The sequence below is a fragment of the Asterias rubens genome, chromosome 13 (genome assembly GCF_902459465.1).
Source record: "Asterias rubens chromosome 13, eAstRub1.3, whole genome shotgun sequence".
Lineage (NCBI taxonomy): Eukaryota > Metazoa > Echinodermata > Asteroidea > Forcipulatida > Asteriidae > Asterias > Asterias rubens.
This window is the reverse complement of record NC_047074.1, coordinates 6,084,217-6,097,733: the sequence shown is the minus strand read 5'-3', so window position 1 is coordinate 6,097,733 and position 13,517 is coordinate 6,084,217. Positions and strand designations below refer to the sequence as shown.

General features: G+C 43.8%; 1 protein-coding gene across 1 annotated transcript; it reads right to left on the bottom strand.

The window, feature by feature from the left end:
• Nucleotides 1-12,285: 12,285 nt before the first annotated feature.
• On the bottom strand, nucleotides 12,286-12,783 carry LOC117298663. The gene has a single exon (XM_033781982.1). It carries the CDS (start codon nucleotides 12,781-12,783, stop codon nucleotides 12,286-12,288), a length of 498 nt encoding a protein of 165 aa, XP_033637873.1.
• Between the last annotated feature and the right edge of the window lie 734 nt (nucleotides 12,784-13,517).

Here is a 13,517-nt window from a genome sequence, read left to right as displayed (position 1 = left end):
CAACTGGCTAATTAGGTACTAATTAGTGAACCGATTTAGCTTCCTCCAAAATTAAGTGTGCCCAGAAGTATGTTCTATTAGATAATGGAATAAAATTCCACTTTTTATCCAACATGAGGGGTACATTTACTTTACCGTGAAGACAGTCTTAAAATTAAGATGACTGTGCAGGTGCTATACGGTTAACGTATAGTAGAAAAAGGCGTGTTTTCAAACGGCTAATTAGGTACTAATTAGTGAACCGATTTAGCTTCCTTCAAAATTAAGTGTGCCCAGAGGTATGATCTATCAGATTATGTAATAAAATTCCACTTCTTCTACATGATGAAGGGTACATTTACTTTACCGTGAAGGCATTCTTAAAATTAAGATGACTGTGTAGGTGCTATACGGTTAACGTATGGTAGAAAAAGGCGTGTCTTCAACTGGCTAATTAGGTACTAATTAGTGAACCGATTTAGCTTCCTCCAAAATTAAGTGTGCCCAGAGGTATGGTCTATCAGATTATGTAATAAAATTCCACTTTTTATCCAACATGAGGGGTACATTTACTTTACCGTGAAGGCATTCTTAAAATTAAGATGACTGTGCAGGTGCTATACGGTTAACGTATAGTAGAAAAAGGCGTGTCTTCAACTGGCTAATTAGGTACTTATTAGTGAACCGATTTAGCTTCCTCCAAAATTAAGTGTGCCCAGAGGTATGGTCTATCAGATTTGATAATAAAATTCCACTTTTTATTCAACACGAAGGGTACATTTATTTTACCGTGAAGGCATTCTTAAAATTAAGATGACTGTGCAGGTGCTATATGGTTAACGTATGGTAGAAAAAGTTGTGTCTTCAACTGGCTAATTAGGTACTAATTAGTGACCCGATTTAGCTTCCTCCAAAATTAAGTGTGCCCAGAGGTATGGTCTATCAGATTATGTAACAAAATTCCACTTTTTATCCAACATGAGGGGTACATTTACTTTACCGCGAAGGCATTCTTAAAATTAAGATGACTGTGCAGGTGCTATACGGTTAACGTATAGTAGAAAAAGGCGTGTCTTCACACGGCTAATTAGGTACTAATTAGTGAACCGATTTAGCTTCCTCCAAAATTCAGTGTGCCCAGAGGTATGGTCTATCAGATTATGTAATAAAAATCCACTTTTTATCCAACATGAGGGGTACATTTACTTTACCGTGAAGGCATTCTTAAAATTAGTGACTGTGCAGGTGCTACATGGTTAACGTATAGTAGAAAAAGGTGTGTCTTCAACTGGCTAATTAGGTACTAATTAGTGAACCGATTTAGCTTCCTCCAAAATTAAGTGTGCCCAGAGGTATGGTCTATCAGATTATGTAATAAAATTCCACTTTTTTTCCAACATGAGGGGTACATTTACTTTACCGCGAAGGCATTCTTAAAATTAAGATGACTGTGCAGGTGCTATACGGTTCACGTATAGTAGAAAAAGGCGTGTCTTCAAACGGCTAATTAGGTACTAATTAGTGAACCGATTTAGCTTCCTCCAAAATTAAGTGTGCCCAGAGGTATGGTCTATCAGATTATTTAATAAAATTCAACTTTTTATCCAACATGAGGGGTACATTTACTTTACCGTGAAGGCATTCTTAAAATAAAGATGACTGTGCAGGTGCTATACGGTTAACGTATAGTAGAAAGAGGCGTGTCTTCAACTAGCTAATTAGGTACTAATTAGTGAACCGATTTAGCTTCCTCCAAAATTAAGTGTGCCCAGAGGTATGGTCTATTAGATTATTGAAGATAATTGCATCTTTTACGCAACATGAAGGATGAGTGCAAGTTTGTTTGGCAGCTGTTTTTGAGGTTCGACGATGAAGTTTTAATTGAGGCGGCTAATTACTAATTATATACGCAAAGATAATATAGTCTACCTCTTGATTTGCTTATTGATATGTTCTTTCAGATTTCGGGGAAATAGTGAGGCGGCATAACACAAAATTTAATAACAATCGTGCATTTTGTGATAAAAGCAAGGGATTTGGGATATAGGTCAATTAATATGGTACAAAAATATTTGGATATTGGGCCATTTCAATTTCTGCCCGTAGTGGCTTTGGCGGCCATTTTAAAAAATGGCCGACAAAAGCCACTTTTATCTCTATTTTTAATGCAAAACCTACTTAAATGTGAGCTTCTTTGAGGCTATGATACTGTTGAACTGGTCTGCAAAGGTAGTGGCAACTATTAACAAGTGACTACGTACTTCCTTTAGAAGGAGGGGCCAATTTGGCAGCCATCTTTCAAAATGGCCGCCAAAAGCCACTTTTGTCTCTATTATTATGCAAATCTTCTTAAGGTGAGCTTCTATGAGGCTACGATACTGGTCTGCAAAGGTGTTGGCAACTATTAATAAGTGACTGCGCACTTTGTACGGTAGAGGAGTCATTTTGGCGGCCCTTTTTTCAATATGGCCGCCAAAATGGCCGCCAAAAGCCATTTTTTTCACTATATTATTATGCAAAATCTTCTTAAATGTGAGCTTCTATGCGGCTACAAAATTGTTTAACTGGTCTGCAAAGGTGTTGGCAACTATTAATAGGTGACGACACACCTTCTTTAGATAGAGGGGTAAATTTGGCAACCATTTTTCAAAATGGCCGCCAAAAGCCACTTTTGTCTCTATAGTATTGTGCAAAATCTTTTTAAATGTGAGCTTCTACGAGGCTACAACACTGGTCTGCAAAGGTGTTGGCAACTATTAATAAGTGACTGCGCACTTTGTACAGTAGAGGAGTCATTTTGGCGGCCCTTTTTTTCAATATGGCCGCCAAAATGGCCGCCAAAAGCCATTTTTTTCACTATATTATTATGCAAAATCTTCTTAAATGTGAGCTTCTATGCGGCTACAAAACTGTTCAACTGGTCTGCAAAGGTGTTGGCAACTATTAATAGGTGACGACACACCTTCTTTAGATAGAGGGGTAAATTTGGCAACCATTTTTCAAAATGGCCGCCAAAGGCCACTTTTGTCTCTATAGTATTGTGCAAAATCTTTTTAAATGTGAGCTTCTACGAGGCTACAACACTGGTCTGCAAAGGTGTTGGCAACTATTAATAAGTGACTGCGCACTTTGTACGGATAGAGGAGTCATTTTGGCGACCAATTTTCAAAGTGGCCGCCAATATGGCCGCCAAAAGCCAATGTTGTCTCTATCATTATGCAAAATCTTCTTGAAAGTGAGCTTCTATGCGGCTACGAAACTATTTAACAGGTCTGCAAAGTTGTTGGCAACTATCAATAAGTAACTACACACTTTGTACAAGCAGATAGAGGTGTCAAGCAGTTAGTTCCATGTCATTTGACACAGAGCTCTGCCACGTCTTACTGGTCGGCAAACTGAAGTGGGCCCACCCTCAATTATTCTGATACACCTCATGACCCAGTTTGCATCTTCCTATCTCTCCAAACGGCCAAATCACCTCAGCCTGTGCCTCCCCAATACGATGCTGATCCCGATGCTGACCCTCCTCATCAGTTCCTCACTTGACAGCCTGTCAGCCAGAGACGCCCCACACATCCACCTGATAATTCTCACCTCTGCTCGTTCCATCTGCTGGATGTGCCCCACCCCCATGGGCCATGTTTCGCAGCCGTACACCATGAAGCTTCAGTCATCACAGGTCGTGTATTACCTGGCCCATCATCTTCAGGGGCTGCGCCGTTGGTGTCAATTTTTTTTTCCATCCACTCCTCATGCGTGATGTCAATGCTGCACCCAGCATGTCACCCAGTTAGCTCATACATGTCGCCGCAGACCTCTGGACCCGCTTCTCTCTTCCTCACGCTGTGAACTATCACCCCGACATCTCTTACAGGAGAACGTGACGCTGGCAGCATGAAGACTACCATCACGCCACCATTCCCACACACACCACAAGGCCATACACCAGAGCTTGTCATTGACCCATCCCTGACTTGACTAACCCTCACCTTGGTCTTCCCAGCACTGATCTTCAGACCCAGAAATCTCTCCATGTTGCCATCTTTGCCTGTAACTGCTCTCTTGTCTCTGCTATAAGAACCAGGTCGTCCGCCATGTCCCAGGCAACTCGGCTCACGTCTTTGTGACACCACATCTAAACAGTAGCAAGCACCAGGGGGCTCAGTACCGAGCCCTGATAACAACCTTCACCTTAAAACTCCTACTATCCCCTGTGCCTGTCCTCGCCACCGTACTAGCACCAAAGCACAACATCATCACAGCTCTTGTCAGCCATTCCTTCCCAACCCGCTTCCTTGGTACCCAGTCAAAAGCCTTCTCAAGATAAACAAATCTGAGGTATAGCGTCTTATTCCTGGCCAGAAATTGTTCCTGCATGGCAATGACAATGGCATCAGTAGTTCCTCTCCCGGCATAAAGCCAGACTGCATCTCATCAATCTCCACCTGCTTCTTCAGCCATACCTCATGTACTCTCTCCCACACATTCATCGCCTGATCCAGGATCTTGATTGCTCTGAAAGAGCCACACTCCAAAGGGTCACCCTCGCCATGAACAGGGGAACCAAGATGTTGTGCTGCAAATCTGTGGGAATGTGTCATTCTGCAAAAATGCCGTCAACCCCTATAAGCTGACACCTGTAGAGGCCTTCAACTTCTCACCAACCATGACACTCCGAATAGACCAGCGGCCTTCCCAGATTTGGTGAGCTTCAGAGGAGGCAAAAAGGACCCTCCACACTCCACTTTCCACCTCCCTGTCTCACTCATTCTCCACATTGAGCAACCGCTCTGTGTATTTTCGCAACACTTGCTGGTGACGGATAGTGAAGGTCACTATCCGTCACCATGCTACAATCGTCATTATTGACACCGTTCGCACCAGTCATATCCTGCCGCTCCTTGCCATCTGCTTGGCAATCTTAAAGAAGTGCATTATATCCTCACCACTCTGTAGATCCGCTGCAAACTCCCTTCTATTGGCATCGTGTGCCATCCACACCTGTCTCTGTGATATCGGCTTTGCCTCGAGAATGGAGCACTGACCTCCTAGTAAGAGATTGCAGACCATGTTCAGAGTGTGCAACATGCTAAGAAAATGGTTAAGAACAGTTCAAAGGTTTCATCAGAGAATGTCTTATGGAAAGGTCAAACCTTCAACGATGTGATCCATCCAGTAAGCTGAAGCTGTTTAACGCTGTACTAAACCAACCACCATGAGCGGAAAGCAGCAGATAACTTCACTTAAATCTGACCTGGCACTCTTCTCGCTCAGTTGCTCTATATTGACTGTCAGAATAGATACGGAAACCTGGAAGAATTTTGTTGACACAAGAACCAAGCATTTCCCCAGCACTCTATGGTGGCAGAAACCTGTATCTATGTACCAAAAGTGATTTTCTTGTGTGCTTGGAACAATTTAGTGAGGAACACTCTGAAGCTCCTATGACTAGCAGCGTAGTTCTTGATGGATCAGTTATCATACTGATGATAAGGCCTGCTGCAGCTATTAAGGACTTTGAGAAATATACAAACAATACCTTCATTACAAACATTTACCTCACAGTTTCATAAAGCGTCACGTGTCGATCTGGTATCGCATATATTGACAATTTCCTGATAGGTACAGCTAGAGCAAAGCATGAGAAGGGCATACGCAGACGTGCAGTTGCAGAAACTGCCATACCAAGAATTTGCAAGAACGTCTTCGTGTAGACAGCATCAAGACAGAGCTCTTTAGATTCCTGTCTCATGCTTCTCAATCCAGCACTTCCTTTCACCAGATGGGGCTGGACCGAGACAGATGATGGTCTGTTTGAACCGTATTGGAAAACACTACCAGATGCCTCCCAAGCCTGCTATGAACTCGTAAGATAAACCTGCAACACAAGGTTGTGTGGAGAAAAGTGCACATGCATCATATCTGCATTTGAATGCACAGACGTGTGTGTGGAATGTGAAGGGGCCTTGCTGAAAAGTTGATTTGAACTGACCACAATGGGAGATCGTAGCTTCAATATTTCCATCATGGTTGTGAGCCCCTATGGCCGAATAATAGTACAGCAATCCCGACATCGAAATTTTTAGTTGATAATGACTAGTGAACCATTTTTTAGGTTCTTGAGAAACAATCATAATATTATTGTACTGATCTTAACATAACTTATGAGTTAAAGGGGTGTTAATATTTAAAAAAAATTGCAATTTTTAATTTAATTGGATAAAAAGGATAGGTTTATCATTCCAGAGCTTTTTGCTGAGTTTTTTATTTTGCTGTGTTTTTATTATGTGAAAAAGACGATTGCAAAATGGAAAAATTTGATGACAAGTTGCTAAATACCCCCCTTAAAGATGCAACATACCCCTTTAATATGATTTTAACATTGCTTAAATTATTAAACAATCATTTCAGAAGATGTTAAGTACCTTTTAATGACATTAATAAATGCTGGTGTTGATTTGTATGCAAACATGCCCCTAAAACTAGTATTTGGCGGTCTTTTTTGGTGAAAAGTGGCCAAATGCCCCTTTAAGATGCAAAATGCCCCTTTAATGTGCTTTTAACATTGCTTAAATTATTACACAATCATTTCAGAAGATGATAAGTGCCTATTAATGACATTTGTAAATTCTGGTGTTGATTTCTTAGCCAATATGCCCATAAAACAGTAGTATTTGGCGGCCATTTTTCAAAATGGCCGCCACGGCCACTAGGGACGGAATTTGCGATGGCCCAATATCCAGTTTTGTTCAGAATACTATTCTCTACATCTGTGCCAAATTTGATGCTTTTATCACAAAATGAACGATAGGTTAGCTATGCCGCCCCACTAAAAATAACTCTCATAACTCTACACAATTAAAAAATTCGTTCAAGTTAGAAAGGATGGAAGGCCAAAATGCTACCACCTTTTACTGCATGGGTTCTATTTTCCTAGTTTCCGGAATGCGCGGCCAGCTCGTCCTCGGTTTGTGCTGTAGAAAATCTGGCCTGAAATCGGGCCAGAAAACGCGGATAACTTCAGCCTGGTCTTTTAGGATAGCGCTACACACTACACTATTCTTTGTAGTTCCCAGACGCGTGTCCATATGTTTGTACACAAAGCACGGATTGGGTATTTTTTCTTTCCAGGACGAATGTGTGCAGATAATTATCCACGTGTGTCTTGGGCAGAAAATACGCACATGGTCGGGGACAATCGGCATTTGTAGCGCTAAAAGAGCGGTAGTATGTTGAGGAAATTTACACTCAAAATTCATTTGATTTTTACTCAAAACCTGTACACCTATTTGAACAATTCCAAGTGTAGGGCTATATGCAACTTCTGAAGCATGAGATCGGTAAGTTTCATTATGCAGATCGTTTCAGATGGTTTTTCAAAAAAGCGAAAGATTTTGATACCAGACGCGCTAGGGCCAACGATACGTCCGTGCATCGCCGCAATCAATCATGAGCCTCGAAGAATGACGTCAGACGTTATGGGACAACCTCCCTCTCTACTGCCGTAGTGTAGAGAGAGCTAGCTAGAGAGGGCGCTAGTGATCAAAAGCAAGTCCGTTCAGAGAAATTTTCGCAAATACCGGGGCGCGCGCGTAAAGCTTGGAATTAGGTGCATTGTGGACCAGGCTGAAGTGAGCACCGTGTTTGGGCCCAACACTAAATCGGGCCCAGCACCGAATTTCTCCTCAGCACCGAAATAATAAAATTCCGCAAACGACCGTCATTACAAGTCGAAACCATCAGGGATGCATTATCAACACAAAGACGGTTCTTGCTACATGTCTAGGTGTACCAGGGGTTGTGTCACCTTTAAATTATGAAATTGCGAAATTTTTCTTCGGATATCTGTTTGATAAATCCCTGACCATATCCCCTGGGCGGAAAAATAATCTCAGATCATTAATTAGCTCAGCCCAACTAATTAAAGATTGACTCTAATTATAGAAGCGTTTATAGCCAACCAAAGTACTAAGTGCGGGTGACGAACATAACTTTGACGAAATTTGTGTCACCTTTAAAGTATGAAATTTTAATATTTTCATTCATAGATATGTTTGTTACATTCCTGACCACATCTCCTAGGCGGAAAAATAATCTCAGATCACTAATTAGCTCAGCCCAACTAATTAAAGATTGTCTCAAATTAGCGCTTGTATATAGCCATGTGGTGTATACAGAGTGCGTGTATATAGACATACCTAACTTTAACGAAATTTGTGTCACCTTTAATTTATGAAATTGTGATATTTTCTTTCATAGATATGTTTGTTACATTCCTGACCACATCTCCTAGGCGGAAAAATAATCTCAGATCACTAATTAGCTCAGCCCAACTAATTAAAGATTGTCTCAAATTAGCGCTTGTATATAGACATGTGGTGTATACAGAGTCCGTGTATATAGACATACCTAACTTTAACGAAATTTGTGTCACCTTTAATTTAAGAAATTTTAACATTTTCTTTCAAAGATATGTTTGTTACATCCCTGACCATAGTTCCTGGGCGGAAAAATAATCTCAGATAACTAACTAGCTCAGCCCAACTTATTAAAGATTGTCTCTAATAAGCGCGTGGTTCTTGATAATTTTACCGAGACGAAGTAGAGGTAAATTATCAAGAACCAGGCCTCGGCGGGTTTAAACCACTAGTTGAAAACCGATTCAACACACTTTGGTTCCCATTTATAAATACCTTTTTGGTTAAAAGGCGTAATAAAGTAAGAAACTCTGTCAAACTTATCGTTTCCGAGTGCTTGAGCTATGTATGTTTCCACCGCCATGGTGTACCGTTCGGTAGTACATGTTACATGCACATGTACGATGTCCGTACGCGTGTGTTTTCCGGCTCCGTTCGTGCGCATGCGCGTATAGTCTTGGTGCATGTTCGCTGGTTTTCCTTTCACACACAGCGCGGCCAACTCATCGACAGCGCCTGCATCGCCCGTAACCAGAAACGTCTTCCAACAAGACTAGCGCGGAGTCTCCGGTTGTAAACACTGGTCATTATCAACTGGTCATTATCAACGGTTTAAACAACCCCACGTGACGCGCTCTCCACCAATATGAATAGCGAAACTGTCTGAGGTTTTTATGAATTAAAGTTTAACCTCCGGTTTGAACCAGAAACTAAGTTTAAACGTAAGACTCAACTATTGCGATTTTCTGTTATGCCTAGCAGCGCCCTCTTTCGTTGGACCAAAGAGAGCGCTGTTTGGATTTCCCCCAAAAGTTCGCGCCACATCCTTTTTACAAATTAATTTAATTTGATTCCCGATGACGTTATTATGACGAAATGAGGTCTGTGGTGTAGTGATACTAAGGTTCAACTACCTGTTGAGTTTCGATGTTAAAATCAATCTCAATCGTGAGTTATTCTGAAGATAAGCTCGAAAGTTTTGTTTTTGTTTTTGAAAAAAGCAAAAAAAAAACGAAGGCAAACTTTCTATCTAAATCTATCTATACTGGGTGCATGCGTTAAGCTTCCCTGTGTCGACCCAGTCTGCACCGATACGTTCGAAAAGCTTTGACGGGGCTCTCCCGGGTCAGCCCCAGTGCCCTGCTTGTGGAGTGGGTCACTTGGGGGTGACCCGAGGTGCATGCCGTCACCACGAGAGGGCGAGTGTGATCGTCGTTCGGTTAGGTCTTATCATCCCAAGGGGACCACCCGAGTGAGCACTGCGGGGTCGACCCATGGAAGCTTATCGAACGCACCCACTATTATAGCTTTGACGTCATTCCAGGGGCTCAGGTGGTCAGCCCCCAGTGCCCTGCTTGTTGAGTGGGTTACTTGGGGGCTGGCCTCAAGTGCATGACGTCACAACGAGAGCGGTGAGTGATCGTAGAGTGAGTGAGCACCGCGGGGTAGACCCAGGGAAGCTATTAAATCGAACGCACCCATTAATTCCCTAACCTGCGCCATCTTGGATAATAATAATACAACCGTATTTATAGAGCGCTTTTTCCAAAGGATACAAAGCGCTAGGGATAATGCAACCAAAAACCCACAAGAGATAAAAGAATAGCAAGCAAAAATACAAAAAGTGACAGAATCAAAAACACATTAGATGGAACGATTAAACAAAATGTGTTTTTTAAAAGTCGTTTGAACTGTTATACAGAAGAAGCGTTCCGGATATTTGTTGGGAGTGATTTCCAGATGCGGGGACCAGCGATGGAGAATGCACGGTCTCCAAACTTCATTGAGGATCGAGGTACCACCAGATTGGATTGAGATCGAAGACATTCACGCTTTGGTTTGCTGAGGAGATCTAATGTGTCTGAAATGTAAAATGGGAACGTATTGGATACAGTTTTGAACATGTTCAGTGCCGTCTTAAAATTGATCTGCTGGTCGACTGGAAGCCGATGTAGATCCGTGAGCAGAGGTCTGGCATGGGAATATTTTGGCGTGAGAGTACCAGTGCACGACCAACAGAATAACAGGTGTGTCGTAGTCCAGTATTTGCGGATCATTAGTGATGTTGCGTATGTGATAGTTAACGGACCTGCACACACCAGTGACATGTTCACTCATTGACATGGAGTTGTCAAAAGTTACTCCCAGGTTCCGAACGGATGAGACAGGATTGATGGTTGTGTTACCTATGGTGAGGGTTTAGTAGCTCAAGACGTTTGTATTGATATGGTGATGATGCTATGAAAAACTCTGTTTTGTTTTCATGCAGCATGAGTTTGTTTGCAAGCATCCAGGTTTGGACATCCTGGATACAGTAAGATAGCCTAAACAAGCAGCACTCAGCATCACACGGGATGGCATGATCAAAATCTAGGTAGCTTTGAATGTAATCAGCGTACATGTGGTAGTTGACTCCATGCCGATGAAGGATGTCCCCTATAGGAGAAACGTACATGGTGAATTTACGAAGGCCGAAAACAGATCCTTGAGGGACACTGAACTCAAGGTGATGGACATCAGAGTTGGCACTTGCAGCATGGACCCAATGTGTTCTTCTTGTAAAGTAGGACGAGAACCACTGAACACGAGTTCCAGCGATCCCGATTGATCACGAGAGCGTTGCAGTAGGATATCGTGGTCAAGGGTGTCGAAAGCAGCAGAGAGGTCGATCATTACTAAGAAAACGGCTCTGCTGCTGACTATTATGCGAAGGATGTCGTTGTGTACCCTGAACAGAGCTGTCTGGGTGCTGTGACCAACTCTGTATGCTGACTGCATTGGGTCGAGTAGCTTGTGGTCGTCCAGGTAATGGGTGATTCGGGAGCAGACTACCGTTTCAATGACTTTGGACAGGTAGCGGATGTTAGAAACTGGGCCATAGTTCTTGAGATCTTCTTTGTCCATTGAAGGCTTTTTCAAGATTGGTGTTACTATTGCACCCCCAGACTCTCTGGAAAGACACCTGACTGTAAGGATGCATAAACAATTTCAGTCAGCTTGGGAAGGAGTGTCATGATGTGACGCTTGAGTATTGAAGTGGGAATTGGATCCAGCTGGCATGATCTGTTGGTAGATCGCTGAACAATCTTCAAAAATTGTTCAGAAAATCCGACAACTGGCAATCTGTAGACGGCAAGGTAACCGACAACTGCTGATCGACATGTCGATCAGCAATAAACAAACGAATGTTCTTTACCTTCTCCGTAAAGTGTTGACTAAATTGGTTGGCCAGCGCAGTTGGTGATATTGAAACGGTAGGTTGTTGTGGGATGCTGCCAATATATTCATTGAGGGTACGGGAAATACTCAATGCAGTCATCATCATCAACATCATCATCATCATCATCATCATCATCATCATCATCATCATCATCATCATCATCATCATCATCATCATCATCATCCTCTTGATCCATCAGGGGGTCACGTAGAGCCGCCCAACCACTGCGCTCTGCTGCTGATTGCCACAGCTGCCCGGCCCGGAACTCAAAGTCTGCTTCCAGTTGGCCAACCCAGGTGCTGTGAGGTCGGCCTTTTGGCCTCTTCCAGGCTGGGCAGGGGCGGGATCCTCCCGGTGCTTCCACGCCCAGCTTGAGGGCCACATGGACAGGTGTATCCTCTAGGAGCCGTCTGACATGGCCAAAGAGGGAATGACGTCTCCGGGAGATAGTCACACGGAGGTGCCGGTGGTCTCATAGATTGTTGCGTTAAAGAAGAAATCAGACCACCGGACACCGAAAATGCGTCGTTGATACCTGAGGCTAAAACCTTCGTGTGATCAGCTCGGAGTGTCCATGTTCCGGAGCCATAGAGCAGGACGGGGAGGACCAAGTCGTAAATATCCTCAGCTTGGTTGTGAGCTTGAGGCGTCTGTTCCTCAAAACACGGTCTAATTGGCCAAAGGTGGATGAGGCAAGCCCCAGGCGTCAGAGAATGTCGGGGGAGGAGTAGCCTGAAGATTGGATGTCACAGCCGAGATACTTGAACTTCTGTGTGACTTTGACAGAGCACCGAGGACACCCGAGGTGGTAGAGAAGGGGTTGGAAACGTCACTTCCAATACGTGCAGTGGATGCACAGCCCATGTGCAGGTCCTGAATCAACGAAAGCAGTATTGGTGGGACATCGGTCGCTTTCAGGGCCTTCCAAAGAGCATCGCGATCCAGGGAGTCGAAAGCTGCCTTGATGTCAACGTAGGCAACGTGGAGAGGCCCCTCAAATTCACGGTGGAGTTCTGGAAGAAGTCGGAGAGCAAGCACGGCATCCAGAGTAGGCAGACCTCTTGTAAAACCAGACTGGTTGGGTCGTCGGTGACGGGCGAGTATGGGTTCTAAGCAGGAGAGCAGAACATGGCTGAACACCTTTCCAGGGACAGACAGTACAGTCATAAGTCTGTAGCTGCTGCACTGGTTTCGATGCCCCTTTCCTTTGTACAGGGAGATGATAATGCCATCCCTCCATTCAGTAGGAACCCTGCCAGAAGACCATATGTTTTGAAAGAGCTTGTGGAGGGCTGCACTGATTGGGGTTTCTGCACATTTGAGCAGCTCAGGAAAAATGCCGTCAGGTCCTACAGCACGCCCATTATTTAACTTCCTGATAGCGAAACGTACTTCAGCCACTGTGGGAGAGTCGGATGAGACGTCTGTGGCAGGGGATGTGCCTGAAGCCTGTGCAGTAAGGTATGGGCAGGGCGTAGCTGGGGGTGGTTAAGCATGGTGTTGTAGTGCTCCCGCCAGCGGGCATGAGTCTCCTCGATCGACTTGGGGAGGTGCTCTGTCCCTGTTGTGGGGGGACGCGCATGGACTTGATGGCCTGGAAGGTAGGACGGGGTTTGTTTTTGCAGTCCTTCTTCGGCATGGTCGGCGAGGTCGTTGTAAAATTCCTCGAGGTCGCTCTTGGCTGTCCGGAACCGAAGTTTCCCACAACACGCTAGTAAACTGCACGGACTTTTCCGCTTACAGCATTTATATCTCCAATGACAAGTTGTTGGTCATGGGGTGGAGTACTTTGAATGGGTGGTCCAGTTGGTTGAAGGAGCCGGGCATGAAGGATCCGGTTTGAGACTGGTGTCCATTGCGTTAGGGATTGACTGACATTGTTATTAAGGAGCAAGGCAACT